This window comes from Mustela lutreola, chromosome 10, assembly GCF_030435805.1.
Source record: "Mustela lutreola isolate mMusLut2 chromosome 10, mMusLut2.pri, whole genome shotgun sequence".
In the NCBI taxonomy this organism is placed as follows: domain Eukaryota; kingdom Metazoa; phylum Chordata; class Mammalia; order Carnivora; family Mustelidae; genus Mustela; species Mustela lutreola.
The window spans coordinates 22,945,103-22,963,731 of NC_081299.1; the positions used below are offsets into that span (position 1 = coordinate 22,945,103).

General features: G+C 40.6%; 1 protein-coding gene and 1 non-coding gene across 14 annotated transcripts in view; both read right to left on the bottom strand.

Moving 5' to 3' along the window:
* The window catches only part of PUM1 (pumilio RNA binding family member 1), a 141,167-nt gene that overhangs the window by 17,983 nt on the left and 104,555 nt on the right, over positions 1-18,629 (bottom strand). For 9 of the 13 annotated variants that reach the window (XM_059137925.1, XM_059137927.1, XM_059137924.1 and 6 more), the window contains 5 exons: positions 16,997-17,140; positions 15,796-16,092; positions 14,474-14,710; positions 4,006-4,273; positions 2,333-2,462 (listed from right to left, as the gene is read on the bottom strand). In XM_059137925.1, the coding sequence (XP_058993908.1) occupies positions 2,333-2,462; positions 4,006-4,273; positions 14,474-14,710; positions 15,796-16,092; positions 16,997-17,140 (1,076 nt within the window). The remainder of the gene's footprint in view (positions 1-2,332; positions 2,463-4,005; positions 4,274-14,473; positions 14,711-15,795; positions 16,093-16,996; positions 17,141-18,629) is intronic. The other 4 variants (XM_059137921.1, XM_059137928.1, XM_059137923.1 and 1 more) reach the window with 2 other exon arrangements.
* LOC131810695 (small nucleolar RNA SNORD103/SNORD85) lies at positions 18,457-18,534 on the bottom strand. Its single transcript, XR_009345674.1, has one exon. It is a non-coding gene; the product is annotated as a small nucleolar RNA SNORD103/SNORD85 (small nucleolar RNA).

Below are 18,629 nucleotides of genomic sequence, written 5' to 3' on the forward strand. Positions count from 1 at the left end.
CACTTCCTGGAGCAAATCTATAGCTCTCAGGTGTCTGAGGCCCATGGGTGAGAAAGGTCTTCTCTCACCCACATGAAATCTTAACATACAGACATTGTGTTTTGAATTAGGATTTTACGTCACTCTAAGCACTGGAATGTTCTCTCTATATAGGGCAACACAGTCCAGGGGGAGTTAGTAGAATCATTTAGAGGTAATGCTGCAAAAATGTTAAAACTCTTCCTACAAGGATTTCCCATTCCTGGTTTTTTATGTTCATTGGAATAACATAATCATGAGACAGGAGGAGACTGTATACATCATCAGCTTCCACACAAGAGAACTACCGACCAGGGATGCTGTGTGCACCAGGCAAGTTCTCTAACCTACAGTTATCATCCCCTCTTCATTCAGCCATCTGAGCCAGCACATGACCAGCACTGAAGCTGGAGAGTTCCACATTCTATCTGGGACAAGAGGGTGGTGAAAAGACATTCTAAAGTCAAAATTATAAGTCATTTTCTGTTCATTTCTTGTTTTTATTGAGGATCTTACATTTTAAGTGAAATTTTAGGGGGAAGATGCACAGGATCAAAAGCCACTGGTATTACTTTACCAATTCAAGAGACGCATTTCAGAAACAAGAATCATCATAAAGTTTCTCAGATCTTTCTCTGAATTTTTAGAAACAGACCATATCTAGAGTACAGCACCCTCAGTTTTTGCTTATTCCACAAGCTGATTTTGACTGATAGTTGCCCCTCAAATACTGGATCAATTTAAAAAGTGCAAACATTCAAATTAAAAAGATACCATGGTTATTCACTCTAACCTTCCAAGCAATACTTGCTACCAAGTATTACGGTAATTTTACAGGGACCACAAAAAGGTTACTCTTTGTTATAAGAACTAAAGTAATAACAATTCTTACTGTTAATATAGACCACAAAGATGACAGATGTGTTTATGAAACAAACTTCCCTTAAAAGTCACTGCACTGGGACGCCTGGGTGGCTCAGTTGGTTAAGCAGCTGCCTTCGGCTCAGGTCATGATCCCAGCGTCCTGGGATCGAGTCCCGCATCGGGCTCCTTGCTCCGCAGGGAGCCTGCTTCTCCCTCTGACTCTGCCTTCCACTCTGTCTGCCTGTGCTCACTCTCACTCTCTCTCTCTTACAAATAAATAAATAAAATCTTAAAAAAAAAAAAAAAAAAAAAGTCACTGCACTTCCACTTTGCTCAGAATTTAATCACAAAATCTCAGTAAACTGAAACGTTACAAATATGCTGGCTTCTTAGTGTATCACTGAAGAGTTAAGAGTCAAAGAGCTGGGGCACCTGGATGGCTCAGATAGTTAAACACCTGCCTTCAACTCAGATCATGATCTACAGGTTCTGGGATCGAGCCCCTTATTGAGCTCCTGGCTCAGCAGGGAATCTCCTTCTCCCTGTCCCTCTGCCTCTGCCTCTCCCCCTGCTTGTGCTCTCTCTGTCTCTCAAATGAATAAATAAAATCTTTAATTAAAAAAAAAAGTCAAAGAAGTTCAGTCTTTGTGAGAAGATAGGAATACAAAGGCGGTGAGTGAGCCATTTTTACATCTCACACAAAATGAACTAAGCAAGATGTACAAAACTGACAAATTTCTTCTATTTTGGAGCAGGTAATATGCAGTTCCAGCATTTTCCCCTATTCCAAGTTCTTCCTCTCAAATCCTTTCTGGATTTAGGACTTAAAATTGCTGATACTGGCACACCAGGGTTACAAGAACATAACAAAAAAATCCCTGCCTTTCTGCCATTTACAGACATTAATCCAGCAATCTCGTTAATCCTTTCCAAAAGCAACAGCAACAACAGTAGACATTATTCATAATAACAGAAGTAAAAGAGGAAACTGAAGGATCATCTAAAAAGAAGCATTTAACAATCCTTGTGACTGTAGTTTATGATGAAAAACACTACAGTTGACATTCAAAGATAACTCTCCAGGAATCCTAAAAATCCATTTTTTAGAACATTTTATCATGATCCTGCTAAAATTATCTTACGAGGATTATTTCCTCTAAAAAGACATATTTAGTTAATCTATCATAACAATCAGAAATAATGTGCTGGATCCTAAATAGGGACAGTGGTTCTCCAAACACATTCCTAAAATAGACTGGCACATCTGCTTGGGTATTTCAATGACATACTGCTGCTTGTAACTTGGAGAAACATTTAAAAGCTCTTCAAAAAGACCACACACACTTCATGTTGAGGACTGGGATGAGACTGCCATTCTAAAAACAGCTAATGAAAATCAAAATGCTCCAGAGATTCTCTAACGTCAAAGAATATAAAGAACAAAGCTTACTTCAAAGAACTTCTGAATGACGTAATTTCCAAATACATCCACCATTAGCTGGTAAGCGGCCTGGAGGATTTCATTGAAGACAAGCTGGCGTTCAGCTGGCGTGGCTCGTTCTAGTTTCAGCTGAATGAATCTGAAGTATAAAGTAAAAATGGCAATCCTAGCATCTCAGAAAGACTTGGAAATCAGTAAGGATTAGTTCAACTTATATAATGTATCCGTTCTGAAACCGCACATGTGCCTGTGCAGGCGCCGATATATACGGGCACACACACAAACAACTGTTATTAAATGAATTACTTGAGCTCACTTCATTTCCTTTTCTCTGAAAAGGAAAAAAAATTATAGTGTGAAGTACCCCTAACTTCACTGAACTTCTAAAATATATTTACACTTTAGTATATTTCATTACATACAACTAAACTGTATTTGTGTGTGGGATGAGGGGGAGACAAGCAGGTGGGCAGGGAAAGGGGGGTGAAGGTGGCCGTAACTCAGGGAGAACTCTACCTGACCTTCTCTTTTAGAAACCAGCCCTACATCAATAAACTCAACGCCTATAGCCCTTAGTATCTTCTTTAACTCATGTGAATATGAAGCAGTACTCATTCATGATATGAAGAGTTATGATTTATGCCTGCAGTGTTTTCTGAAGTAGTACTCAGTTTGTGGTTTTCAGTTCAGATAACCATATAAGAAAAAGTTTTGTCTCTCAATCTGGTCCACAGGATCCAAATATGAGAAATCCTTGCCCAGTAGCAAGATGGCAGAATTCCAAGAGGAGATGCGTTCCTTAGAAGCTGTTTCAGTGGGCACAGAAAGCAAGAAAGAGAAGCAGAAACAAATATGAAAGGATGGGTGATGGACGTCACAATAATTAGGCTTTTTCCCCCAGGACCAGGGTGGTCCCGTTCTGCAAAGGCCACTGGAACAGGCAAATGGAGAGGGATAAGCCAAAGCAGATTCTGTGTTTTATAGTAGCTTCTTCTCTCTCACCTCTATGTAGACTCTCATTTCTACAGAGTGGAATGACACAGAAAAGTGGTGGAGCTATCTTACTCCTGAGCCAGCAGATATCCAAACTTACATATGAATAATGTCTCCTTAAAAGCAAGACTCTTGGGGCGCCTGGGTGGCTCAGTCAGCTGAGCGTCTGCCTTCAGCTCGGGTCATGATCTCAGGGTCCTGGGATTGAGCTCCATGTTGGGCTCCCTGCTCAGCAAGGAGTCTTGCTTCTCCCTCTGCCCCTCCCCCCACTTGTGCTCTCAAATAAGTGAAATTTAAAAAAAAAAGAGAGAGAGAGAGAGAGCAAGACTCTTAACAGTGATTAAAGTAGCAGAAGTGTGCATATATCTTTGTGTTAGTGTTTCTGTTCCTTAAATTCCTTAAATAGACACTCTGGAAGGTTCCCATGAACTAGGAACATTACAGTAAGATAAAAAGGTTTGGATGAAGCATGTGATCTGGATTACTAAAGGGCTCTTTTCAATCACCTGTGTATCTAATGAGCCCCATCTGCCCACATCCCTCCGAAATAAATAACAGGAAGCATACTAAGAGGCAAACTTTGTTTCAATTACTTTATGGCTATTTACTTAGTGTATACCTTATCTGAGGCATGGAATTTTAAGGCATTAAGATTTCAGTTACCTTAAGTGCCAAAGCCAAGTCCTCACCTGGACCCATGCTGGTCTTGGGAAAACTCCATTATATGCCCAGCGATCTCCCGTAGTTGTAAATTGGGGTACCGGTTATTTCGGAAATCCTCCAGAAGTCTGCTCCTGCCGGAGGGCATGACATCAGACATTCCGTACCGCAACCGGGAGGAAGCAAACAGAGTGCTGCTGGGGCTGAAGAGGCTGGAGGCACTGCTCGCACTGCGGTACTTGGCTTCAGCGCCTGGCGCGGCAGAGATGTATCTCCCACTGCCGTTGGTGAGGCCTCCTGTTGGTTACAGAACAGGACAACTCAAGACTCACTCTTAAGGAATTCTGTTCAAGAGAGGGAAAAAGCATCCCACACATGAAAGCCTGCACCATTTCTGATTTTGTTTCAAATCTACTCCTTCGGTGTTAAGATTCGATTCTATTAGTGTCACAGTTTTTATAAGGCCAACTCACCATGACGGAAAGAAACTTCTGCACAAAGAAAAGGGGAAATGCTTGGACCCACTGACAGGGCACTGCTAGCAATAACGGAGCAATAGTGAGCACAGCCGTTAATCAGGAAAAGATGAGAGAGTGCCTGTCCTATGACCCAGCACCTGAGCACCAGGAATCCGAAAACACACATCGCACAGAGACCTCAGGTCATTTTCCGTCTGAGCTCTGGGGAGATTCCTGCCATGAGTAGAATAATCTCATTCCCATCAGAAACCCTTCCTTAAAAAAGGAAAAGAGAAACAAATCAAGAGTACCCAGATTGGTCTGTTTTATATAAAGAGCTTCCCAAAAAGCTTCGAAGGAATGCTTTTGCCACTAAACAGAAATTGAAAATCACTAAGGCACCCTAGGCCGAGGAGAGACATAAGGAGTCGGGAAAAAGGACATATGCTTTGCAGTGGAAGGTTTTCAAGTTCTGCATCCGGAATGGGCAGCTCTTAACACCTTCTTTTGGGACAGAGCCTGAAATGATTGCAGTAGCAACAACTTTCATGCCACGGATAGTAATGACTGAACCGATGACAAGGGAAAAATAATTGTGAATCTCTAGAAGATAACACAGAGATAAAATAGAAGGTAAGACCAAAAAGCTTATCAAAATGTAAAGCAGAGTAAAAAAAAACCCATGAGAATGTATTTTCAATATTCTTAGTTTTTTTACAATGGTTTTTTTTTTAACTTTACACTATTTAAAACAAAACAAAACAAAACAAAACACCCTTTTTGTGTGTTATTTAACCCCACTCTTTTTGAACAAAAAGGCAAGGTAGGTAAGAAACACCCTAATAAACCGCAAAGAGCACAGATGAATAACAACTCAGAATCCATGAGAAAAGTCACCCAGCATGATCTGTCCATTAAATTCTTCATGAGATGTAATTAATGTCTGCTCTGGAGTTTAATGGCAGCTACAAAAAGATACCCAGCTTGGATTTCTCCACAGAATTCTAGGGTCCAGCTTCAAAGATCTGGATCTCAATCAAAGTGATGGAACCAAAAGGAAATGGCTCAATGTTAAAATTCGTGAAACATTTACTGAGCACTTGTCCTATGCCAAGTGCTATACTAGAAGTATTCCATACACTGTTTTACTGAATTCTTACTGGTATTGTGGAAAAGAAGTTCTAAATTACCATTTATGTAACGGATAATTTAGGCCCAAAGAGGTAAAATGCTCACCCAAAGATACAAAACCCAAGATGATCATGGCTAGAATCTGTGACACAACTCGACTCCAGAGTAAGTGCCTCTGCAACCAAATGAAACTCATTTTCAGGCTCAGTTATATCAAGAAAGAGAGGAGGTTTATAAGAAGAGAGAACAGTTAAGTAGCCATACATCTGCTCTTTATTAAACCATTTCATAAACAATTCTTTCTTCCCTGGCCTGAGAAAGGGGAGAAATGGGGAAAGAGGTGAAAATCAAGTAAGTCAGCAGGTCTTGCAGAGCATGGGAACAGCAAGGAACATGCTTAAGAAGAAGGAATGGCACAAACACACACAGTTTTGAAAATAAAAGAGATTTCAGGAATCTCATCACTTAATAAAGGCATTTAGGGAGAAGTAACAAATCAACAGAGAAACAGAATCAAACTCCTAAAAAAACCATTCTAATATGGATGACAAACATAAGGAGACCTAAACTGTCATTGACAAATTGCTATTAACTCAGAAACCGACAGCCTTGAGAGTTAAAACCCCCACAATATTTTGAGATTTACCTCCGAGACTGCAACCAGGTTCCACAATAAATATAAGAAAAAGGCTTAAGTAAGGTGAAGAGGAAAGAAACCATTCTCAAATAGGCCAGAGCACTCTGTTCTTCACCAAGCCTGCCCTCTGGGGAAACTAGCATAACCTGCTGGGTTATCGTCAGAGACTGACTGAGCTGGGGACAGGAAATACACAACTCCAGCCTATTCAACCCACCCTGTCCCACCACAAAGGGGAGGAAACAAATGAGAAGCACTTGTGATATTGGGGGTTGAGGAGCACAGGCTCCCTAAAAAGATTGAGCCCCAGTGACAGGACTACAGAGCACTGCCCCTCCCCATACACCTCAACAACACATGACCGGAAGCCTATTTATATTGGTTCCTTTTACTCAGTGCATCAGAGGCGGCTCTCAACAATTACAAGGCACACCGACAGTCAATCCACACAATGTGAAGAGAAAGAGCAAGCATTGAAGACACACACTGCAGGGGTAATCATGTCATCAGACCAGGAAATGAACACAACTCTGGTGAATATGCTACAGGCTCTGACAGAGAAAGCAGAGAGCATCCAAGAACAGGTGGGCAATGGAAGCAGAGACGGAAATCCTAAGAACTGAAAAGAAATGCTAGCGATAAAAAACTCTGTGACCTAAATGAGGAATTCATTGATGGGCTTCTTAGTAAATGGGACCCACATGAGGGAAGAATCTCTAGGCTAGAGGATGTATCAATAGAATCCCCAAAAACCAAAAAGGAAGAGAACAGAGACTCAGAAAAACAGAATCAAATACCCATGGGGCAAAATCCTACCTTCTTCACCTTTAAAGAAAAAATTGCCAAGATCCCCAACATCTGACTTTTTAATACAGGCAGAAGCCAACACCACTCATCAAAATGTTTACCATAAGTTCTCCCCAATCTACTCCCTAATATTAATACCACAGCCAGGTAGCCCTAAATTAAAATAAGCTCAAAATGAGTTGTCACCAGTGCATACTACTGAGTCCAAAATAAGTTAATTTTCACATGGTTAATTTTACTGGTGACAAGTCACTTTCAGGTGAGCAGTCACAAAATACTACATTACCTTATAGAATGGAGAAGAACAAAAGGCACACACATGACTAGTAAATAACCAGAAACAGTAAGTTACTGAACAATAAATTAGAAACATGTCTGGCAGTTTATGCAGGGACAGAGAAAACCATTTCATGTTTGAACTTTTCTCTTCTTAAAGGACTAAGGACATATGAGAACAGCGAGAATTAATTTTAAGAAGATAGGAATTCTATCATATAAAACTAAGTGCTTACTTTTTTTTTTTTTTTTTGCCTTGGACAGATTATGAACTTTTGAGCTCATTTTTACTGTATTTCAAAACTGTGGGAATTAACAAGCACAGCAATCTTCTTCCAGGGCACATGATACAGCTGGGAGTTGTCAACCATGCACATTATATTACATCTGCTACTTCTTGATGCTTAGAGTTTAAAAATGGCACAATCTGGAGATTATGGAGAAAACCGTAAGCATGAAGGAGCATTTCAGGAAATGAGGGGGAGATGGGTGTGGAATGGAGCCATCTATAGGGAGGCAACACACGAAACTATTTAGGTAAGAATCAAATCTTTGGGAGACTCATCTCCACATCCCTTACTTTTTCTTGCTGAGGTACAGCTGGAACTTAATAGAGATGAATGTTTTAGGTACGGGTTGAGAGCCTAAAGGTTTCATCTCACCCACATACATGCCACAAAATGGCAGCTGTAAGTCTAATTGTTAATAATAATAAGATCAATGGTAATAGTAATAATTACAAAAGCAATACTTTTAAACTGAGAAGTATAACACACACTTAAGACACCTAGTTCAAAATCTGACTCGCTCAGGGTCATAAAAAACTTACTTCTATTACTGAACACACATATGTGTATGTATGTTTATCTGTGGGAGAGATAGAAGGGAGAGTTGAGAAAGTGGATGGGAGATTTTCTTTCTTAAGACATTTCCACCGTAGGGGTTCCTGGGTGGCTCAGTTGGTTAAGTGACTGCCTTCAACTCAGGTCATGATCCTGGAGTCCCAGGACGGAGTCCCACATCAGGCTCCCTGCTTGGCAGGAAATCTGCTTCTCCCTCTGACCCTCCCCCTTCTCATGCTCGCTCGCTCTCTCTCTCTCTCAAATAAATAAATAAAATCTTAAAAAAAAAAAAAAAAAGACATTTCCACTCTATGCCAACAAATGTGACACCTTAGAACAAATTCCTAGAAAGTCACAAATTACCAAAACTGTCTCAAGAAATGAAAAACTTGGCTCCATAAGATGTAAATAGAAATTGAGCTAGTAATTAAAAATCTTTCCACAAGTAAACACCCAGGCCAGGATAGTTTCACTGCTGAATTTTTCAAATGTTTAAAGAAATAATACCAATACTCCACCAACTGTTCCAGAAAACGGAGGGGGATGGTACATTTCCCAACCTATGTTATAAAGTCAATGCCACCATGATAACAAGTCAGACAAAGAAAGGAAGTGACAGACTCCCTCATGAATATAGATCAAAAACTCTTCAAAAAAAATACTAACCATAGGATGAAGCAAAGTTTATCCCTGGAACGCAAGCGTGTATAACAACCAAAAAATAATTAATGTAACACATCATATTCACAGAATAAAAGAACAGCACACATTCACCAATAAACAGAAAAAGCACCGAACAAAATCCAAATTCCATTTATGGCAAAATGCTCAAACTTAGAACAGAAGTGAGCCCAATAAAGGGCATCTATGAAAAATTTACAATGATCATACTTAAAAGTAAAATACAATGATCATACTTAAAAGTAAAAGAGTAATACTTTATCCTCAAGATTAGGAACAAGGCAAGGATGTGTGCTCTTATCTACTGTATTTAACACTGTGCTGGAGTTTCTCGGCAGTTAGACAAGAAAATGAAATAAAAGGCAGCCAGACTGGAAAACCCTTTATTCACTAGTAACATGTTCCTACATAGAGAATATCCTAAGGAATCTACCGAAACCTATTGGGACTAATAAGTAAGTATGGCCAATTTGCAGAATGTAAAATCAATACACAAAAATCAACTGTATTTCTATAAACAAGCAACAAACAATCCAAAACCAAAGTAAGGATACAATTCCACTCATAACAGCTTAAGAAAAAGAAGATAGTAACAAATTTAACAAAAGGGGTATAGGACGTGTACACTGAAAATTTTTAAACTTTGCTGGGGAAAATGGTGTACACTTAAAAAAATGCATTTCCACCTCATTCAGTAACACAAAATTAACTCAAAATGGATGATAAATTTTTTTAAAGATTTTATTTATTTATTTGACAGAGAGAGATTATAAGTAGGCAGAGAGGCAGGCAGAGAGAGAGGAGGAAGCAGATTCCTTGCTGAGCAGAGAGCCCAATGCAGAACTCGATCCCAGGACCCTGAGATCATGACCTGAGCCGAAGGCAGAGGCTTAACCCACTGAGCCATCCAGGCACCCTGAATGATAAATTTAAATGTAAGAGTTAGAACAGTAAAATTTTTAGAACAAAACATAAAAGAAAAATCTTTATGAGCCTGAGCTGGGCAAAGATTCCTATACCAGAAAGCATGATACACTGGACCTTATCAAAATTAAAAACTACTGCAAAATGAAAAAACAGGACACTTAGATAGCTCAGTCAGTTAAGCATCTGCCTGTGGCTTGGGTCACAATCCCAGGGTCCTGGAACCAAGTCCTGCATGGAGCCTCTTGTTCAGCGGGGAGCCTGCTTCTCTCTCTGCCTGCTGCTCCCCTTGCTTGTGCTCATACGCACTCTGACAAATAAATAAATAAATATCTTTTAAAGAAAAAAAAAAGGATTGAGATGTAATATTAAAAAGAAGAAGAAGGAGAGAAAGAAAAGACAAGCAGAAAACCAGAGGAAAATACATGCAAAGCAAGTATCTAATGAAGGAGTTGTAGCCAGGAATATAAAAAGAATTCCTACAGCTCAGTAATAAGAAAAACAACCCAAATTTTAAAATGGGCAAAAAATGTGAGCAGACATTTCACCAAAGATATATGAATAGTTAATAAGCACAAGAAAATGATGTTCAACATCCTTAGTCATGAGGGAAATGGAAATTAAAACCACACTGACATACCATTTCAAGCTCACTAGAATAGCTATATTAAATAAGACAAGAATAATGTCAGTAAAGATGCAAAGAAGTCAGAGCCCTCACTGCCGATGGGAATGTAAAATGGTGCACCAACTTGGAAAACACTGGCATTTTCTCAATAAGTTTAACATAAAACTGAAACACAAATCAGCAATTCTACTACTAGAGAAATAAAAACATGTGTCCAAAGAAAGAATTGCATGTAAATGTTCATAGCAGCATGATTTCTTTTTCTCTTTTTTTTTTTTTTAAAGATTTTATTTATTTATTTGATAGACAGGGATCGGAAGCAGGCAGAGAGAGAGGAGGAAGCAGGGTCCCCGCTGAGCAGAGAGCCCGACACGGGGCTTGATCTCAGGACCCTGAGATCACGACCCGAGCCAAAGGCAGAGGCTTCAACCCACTTAGCCACCCAGGCACCCCAGCAGCATGATTTTTAATAGCCAAAACTTACAACCGACAAAAATCCTTCAACTGTGAATGGTTAGACAAAATGTAGTATGTCCATAAAGAAGACAACAATTCAGCAATAAAATGAAACAAACTACTGACACATATAAGATCATGAATGAAATCTCAAAACACATGAGAATGCGGTGGAAGGTGGGGACACACCATGAGAAGGGAAGGAAGTCAAACAAAAGAGATCACATGTTGTATGGTTCCATTTATATGAAATGTTCAGAAAAGACAAATTTTAAAACAAAGCAAATCAGTGGCTGACTGGGCTAAAGGTGTGAATGCAGATTAACTGTAACTGGTCTTGTGAAAACTGAGGGGATAAAAATATTCTATATATTCTATAACCGATTTATGGTGATGGTTGTAAGCCTGAAATGGATGAATTTTCTATGTAAAATATAACTCAATAAAGATTTCTTTAAAAAAAGAATTTTGGTCTTTAAACAACTGCTAACGGAAAAAACATTAAAGAGTCTTAAGTAGGCACCAACAAGTGGTCGCTGAATAAATAATGAGGAAAAGAAAAACTAAGCTGACTAAGCAGGTCAGTGATCATCTGGAGAATATTCTAACGAACACATGTGTGACTCTGAGGAAGAAGTATGAAAATCATATGATGGAGAAAAGATCCATACTGGGAAAAAAAGAGAGATCTATAGGCTGGCATGTGCATTCAAATACTTGCTAGCTGTGTGGTATTATGAAAGGCACGAGATCACACGGAGTTTAAATTCCCTGTGCAGAAGCGAGTCAGGAGAGAACTGCACACAATGAATGCATGCACAGCACAGCCCTTAGCGATCGGAGAGCTAATGGCCGCTGTCAGCAGTACAGCATTATCAGCAAAGAAACCAGATCAGGTGTGGCCTAATATATATTTGGTAAAGAAATGTTACGTTTCCTGCACCAAAAAATGTCTTCAGGACCTCTGTATGGACGCTGTTAGAGACCAATTCTCGTACCTCTACTTTCTCTAGGTTAAGACCAAAGCACGCAAGAACCCTTCAGTCAAGGAAACAGACTGAGCAAAGGCAAAGCTCTATCGATCAGGACACAAAGTTCCTGAGGAATGACATGCCTGACAGATACAGGACACGCAGTAATGGAAGTCCCATGCAAACATACGCAACTAAATTGCTTAAATGAGGTCAACTGCTTTTAAAAGGGAAGATATCTTAAAAAGAAAGCGAGGCAGACGGCAAGTCATTAAATGAGAAACAACTTGTACTAACAGTTATTTCCTCCTTCACAGAGGAAACATGAATTAAGAAGGAAGTGTACTTCACAACATCGCCGAGGCACTGGAAAGAGCAAAGACACCATGCATGTAAGTACATGCATGTAAGTTCCGGCTCCATTTTCAAACACCGAGAGCCACAGCATCTAGTTCAGGGTTGACAAACCACAGCCCACAGGACAAATGTGGCCTGCTGCCACCTATTTCTGGAAATAAAGTTTGACTGCATGATAGCTACACATTCATTTACATTTTGTCTGTGGCTGCTTTTGTACTGCACAGCAGAACGGAATGCTTGTATAGAGACTGCCTGACCTGCAAGTCTGAAATAGTTACCACCCGGCTCTTAGGCCGCCTCCCCCAACAAAAAAGTTTGCAAGATTTAGTTGGTGTACTATGAATGTCAATATGAGCTGACACAGTTCAAATGTTTAAATCAAGGAATTAAAAGGTAAGACTTCTGGATTTGATAATGCACTGGTTTAAAAGATACCCTGGGCATATCATGTGACAAGATGTACAATGATGGCGTGGGCTCTGGAGCCAAAGAGGTTTGATGCTCAATCTCCAGATAACGAGAAGACCTCGGCAAGATATTTCAGGAAATCTCCTCACTTCCATACCACGGGCAAAATACTACACCTACCAGAGTTACATGTACACTACCCAAAACCATTAACAGTAGCAGATAATAACTACTATGTGTTAGCTCCTTCCATCTACACACCAAACTGGGACTTTTATTTACCCCTTACAATGCATTACCCTCGGTCTTTAAAGTCAAGCACTCTGTCACTAGGAAACACTACTGTGCAATGTACCCCACTGCCTTATCAGTCCAACTTGGATATTCCAATCTGGAATGGCCCGACAACTTCTCTAAAGTAACATCTATATATAACCTAAGACAATGAGTTCCACAAGGACAGCTCTGACCATGTGAGATTTCAGAACACACACATGCTCACAGAATGTGTATGTACATACATACGTACACAGTTTTGCCTTAAAAACCACCTCTCCAACTCCGAGATGGCACTCTTAGTCCAGAATATTACCTCTACTATCAGGGCTTCTTTGATTTTTATAAATCGCTCCCCAGTCTCTGTATTTCCAAATGAAAGCGTACTATTTGTGTTCAGTCAGTCTTCATCTCAGAGCCCATAAAGCCACTTCTAATCTTGCTGGTTAAAAACTGAAAAGAGTCCATGTAAACTACAAGCTCTGGAAGATAATGATGTGTCAATGCAGGTTCATCACCTGTAAAAGGTACCGCTCTGGTGGCGGGTGCTGATCCTGAAAAAACCTGCATGTGTACAGGGCAGAGGGTACAGGAGTAATCTCTGTACTTTCCCCTCAAATTTACTATGAAGATAAAACTGCTCCCCCAAAGCCCCCAAACAAATACACAAACAAACAAAAGAGAGGATTAAAAATAAAAACCAAACAAAATCTTTTGGGAATGGCCATACATGCTGACTTTTCCTAGGACACTGCCTGTTTAGGTCTGTCGTCACTGAGTTCATTGTTAACAGCACCCCCACCTACTCTCAAAGGTGTCCTGGGTTGTGCCGCAAATTGCGTGGTCACTCTACTTCAATGTCTCAACTTGACTCATCTAAGAAATAAATCAGCACTTCAAAATGCAAACTTGGTAAGTAACTGAGGGGAAGGAAGTATGCACCACACTCCACCTCATGGAAGACTTGGGAATTTGCCACTCAAAGTACTAATGTAAGTTTCTTCTCATTCTTACAGCCTGCTGTTTACAATCCTCTTTTCTTTCCTCATTTTAGCAACTAGATGGTAACATTTTTAAATCCCCATACATAATAACAACCTAAACATACACTTGAGAAATACACATCTATACTCATTAGCATACTAGGTAATTTATACCAAAAAAATAATAGTAAGAGTCTGGCAATTTTTAAAAATAAAACATTTTATGTGGAAAAGTAAGATATTAAGTGTATATGAGGGGAGAAGGGAGGGAGTCTGAAAAATAAGGCAAAATATTAACTGTGATATTTCGGTGGTGACACTAGGTGAACACATTCTTTGTCTATGTCTCTGTGTTTTCCAGCTTCCCTGAAAATTACTCTATCCTGGGTTTATAATGAAAGACTCCCATGTGCAGCCAAAGAACAAGATGTTCAGACTGAAGCTGAAGTGAATATACAGGGGATGCACCCAATAAATCCAAAACTGCTATGCTCTCTAGGTACACCCTAAATAACATGAGGCACTTAAGGAAGGCACAGAACACCCAGGACACTTCCTAGGATAAAGGGATTGTCCTTTGCTTACGCAAAGAACTTGTAATGTCATCAGTGGCAAGAGATTTCTAGAGTTCAAGGTGGTGTTAGAGTAATGGTTCTTACCCAGGTTTAAGCTTGAAGAGGATCCATGTGAAGAGAGGGAAGGAGGTGGTGTCTGTGAATGTCCTGGTCCCTGACTAGGGAGAGGCATGCCCACGGGTCCAGGAGAGGAGGAAAAGCTAAGGCCGTTATAAAAACTGTGTCCAATGGGGGTCAAGCTGCTCGATGTCCTCTTATAAAGGTCACTGCTGCCAGTCAGGGAGTCACGGCGGGAGCCACTGCCAGTGTTGGAGTTTGCAACTAAAATGGAATTAAAACAATGCAGATAAGAAAAGGCCTGTTCTTTGAAGAACAAGCCCAGTGACCTGTTCCTAACACTTTGATCCAGACTCCTTACCACCGCAAATTTGTCAGCAGAGACAGCCTAACTGTTCATGTGGCAGTTCTAGGGGCAGGTAAGTAATAAAGAGGACATGGCTCAGGTTAACATGAAGCTTTTGTTCAAACCATCACACGAATGCTGAATTTACCTTCCTTTGGTGTCACATATTATGGAGTGGAAATGGGGTAAAAAGCTCGGACGGCCACATAAGCTATGGAAAAGGTGAAAGAAAATGGGCTAGAAAGAATGCCTTTCATCAACCCAAAGGTTCTAGTAGAAAAATGGAGTACAGAAAAAAGATTTGTAAATGGGGTAATTTCCCCGCTACACAAGACTTACATGTGAAAGCCTGTTTTCTCAATGGGTTCAATAAAGAGTTATTGCTAGCCCCCAATTCCAATTTAAGATTCTCTCTCTCAAAACATGCCCTTCTGTTCTGAAATTACATTGTTTTACAAACACTGCAATTATCCCACTGTTTTCCTTACTACTTTACTGCTTTATCCTCCCATTGAAACATTAAAAATATCTCAGTCTAATGTCCTTCTTCCCACTTTTCCATAATAGCCACCTTCATTCTTCTCAAAAGACTGGAGCAAACTCCCGACTCTGTAAGGCCTGCAGACTGTGGGGTACACTACCCTGTGGTCTTTGGTCAGTCCTCCTCCCTCGGTTTTTAACATCCACATTTCTACACTTCCCTCCAGATTCTTCCCAATGCCTGTTTAAAAACCTCCCCAGGTTTTCTAATCCCTGAAACAAATCAACTATGAGAGTATAAATAAGTAGCAATATGAGCATAAACCTGAAATCAGCCCCAACTGTGAAACTTGATTTTAACAGTCCGTCATCTCAAAGATATGTGGGATGGCCGGATTCCCACGGGGCTCGGTCCAGATCTGCCTGGGTTATCTGTCCAGGGTTCCATGCATCATCAGTGTTCCATAGAGATTGTAAAAACAGCAAAAATTCAGTTTTAACAGCACTTAAGTTGGATGTCTACCTGCTGTTCCAAACCCTCCAAGGGCTGATCCCAGGGTGGCGCCGAGAGAACTGCTACTTCCGAATCCCAAGGATGTGTTGGCAGGTTGGGCAGAGCCCTGGGAGAAGAGGGAGCTGCTCTGTGAATTGCTGCTCAGAGAGTTGTTGCCATAGAAAGAGCTGGATGCCAGGCTGTTACTAGGCTGCTGCTGGGGCTGGGGCTGGGGCTGCTGAGTTCCTAAAGGGCGAAATGGTCCATTTGTTGTTCCAGCAAGACCACCAGCTGCTCCATTTGCTGAAGCTGCGGCCGCCGCAACAGCTACAAAGAAGAAAGCAAAGCATTGGGCTGGGAAAGGCGCTGGCCACATTCCCCAGCCTTGGAGCTAGCCTTCCAGAAACACTGTCACATGCTCCTAGCTTCGCAAAGCAGACACGAATCTGCCTTTGAGCCTTCCATCTGAGACTTCTATTTTCTACTTATGCTTCCAATTTGAAGTCAAAATACCATGGAAGCCAAATTCACTACAGTGGTAGCTTTAAAGAGTCTGCAGTTTAAAATAGGTACAGATGTCAAATGTAGCCATTTTAAATACGACTACTTCCTAAATTCTCAAGTTCCACAAATATCAATGTTGAGGACTTTTCCAGAACCCGTCAGCAATATATACAATCCCCTCGAATTCCTGAACACGTTGCTCTCTTCTGGATGTTCCTGCTATTGTTCCTAATTTATATTCCTAATATATATACACATACATAAAGCCTAAAATAAAAACCCATTCTGGCCCACCCCTATTAAAATGTATTGCTCTGCCATTCCTCACTATTCCCCTCCATCCCACCGCCCTCCGAAAAAAAAAGAAAAGCAAACACCAACATCGAAAAAACAAAAAACTACAACAACAAAATATTATCTTAAAATAATGTCATGGATTTCTGTGAAATTAGCCTTGGACTTCTGCCAACGGTGCCATTTTGTGTGAGTAATCCAACTTCCTACGTTCATGGAGGAGCAGGTCCTTGCTGCTAACCAGCTGATATGTGGCTGTCAACAGAATCTATCGAGGTCACTTGCTGCTTCTCATTTTCTCTTTGAAACATTACAGGGCAGAACTGCTATACTGAGAACTGCCAAATAAAGTACATTTCAGCACATCGTTTCAGAACATCATCCACCACCTCTTCTGGGCCACTGACAGGAGTTCACGAAGACGGAAGCTCACCTGCTTGCGCAGCAGAGGAACTGATGATGACTGGGGCGGGAGCTACAAGCCGAACAGGAGCTCCAAGACCATTTCTCGCTCCAGCATTCACCACAAGGGCACCGGTTTGGTCATAGTAAGCAGCAGGAGCCAAGACGGGGTAACCTGGAAATATTAAGCCACATACAAGTATATATGAAACTAACAGTGCCTCCTGGGTAGTTGCATACTGTCAACAGTCACAGACTCTCAGATGTGGAGAAAGACAGACATAGAATCTCTCTCCTGGCTTCACCACCTAAACAGCTGTATGACCCTTTATCTCTGAGCATCCATTTCTTCAATACAGATAATAATACCTACTTCATAAAGCTTCTGTGACAAAGTATGAATGTGACAGATCTACCATGATATCTGGCACAATAAGGGGTTATATTATTTACCATCTACTAAGTGTTAGAAAAAGAACTCAGGGGACACCTGGGTGGCTGAGTCGGTTAAGCGTCCTGCCTTTGGCTCAGGTCATGATCCCAGAGTCTTGGAATCGAGTCCTGCATGGCGCTTCTTGCTCAACAGGGAGTCTGTTTCTCTCTCTCTGCCTCTGCCTGCTGCTCCCCCTGCTTGTGCTTTCTTCCCCTCTCCCGACAAATAAATAAATAAAATCTTTATAAATGAATAAATGAATGAATAAATAAAAGGGAAATCAGTGGGATAGGGAACACCCACGCTCTTCAGAGTATCAAGCCCAGAAATCATACACTGACAACTGTTTATGTTTTCTTGACTACAGAAGTAACAGAGGGTATAAATGATTACAACAATCATGGTACTTTCATACCTCTTAACAGTGTAAGCAGAAATATCCTGCAAATTAGCAGGTAAAACCTAGACACACATCAAATAATAGGATCTTTCACATCACCATATGAGATGGACTCTCCAAATTCTACTGAACAATAGGAGAAATAATAAGTGACTTCCCAATAAAACCTGAATGCTTAATAACTATATAACAAATGACATATGTTAAAGTTACTCAGTAGGAATCCATAAATAGATCAATTAATTGGGCTATACTCCACCATCTGTAAGAACCCATACATTTATGCCAAGGTCCTATAAGGACCTATTTCAAAGGAAGAAGCACAAATTACTTCCAATCCATGCAAAGAACAGGACCAGGTGACAGTGAGCCAAAAATAACACATATTCAAGATAAATATCAATCACAGGCAGGCAGCTACAAAGCATCTCTGCTGTTGGCTTGGGAGAAATCCCAGGAGGGTTCGCCCATTAAGGAACACTTGGAACTTCCTAATAATACTGTTCAGAACATCAGCATGAAGGCTAAGGCCCTGGAGTGATGCTAAAGTAGCCTGGCCACTGCATCTATCATCCATAATCCTAAGGGAGAAAACAGATCATCACAAAGGAATACAGAATACTCCAAGCAGTGTGTGGGGAGATACATGTAAGACGAGACTGGCTCAGAACAATTAGGTGCTCTCATCAGCGAACTACAGTCTAAGTGAGGGCAAGTGTATGTCATCCTTGCCAGTCCCCCAGTAATGAAAAGCCAACACAAGCTTAAAGCACTGCCTTTTCCCTTCTCTTCTCGATCTCCCCCAACAAGCAGACTGTTTTTCCCTCCAGT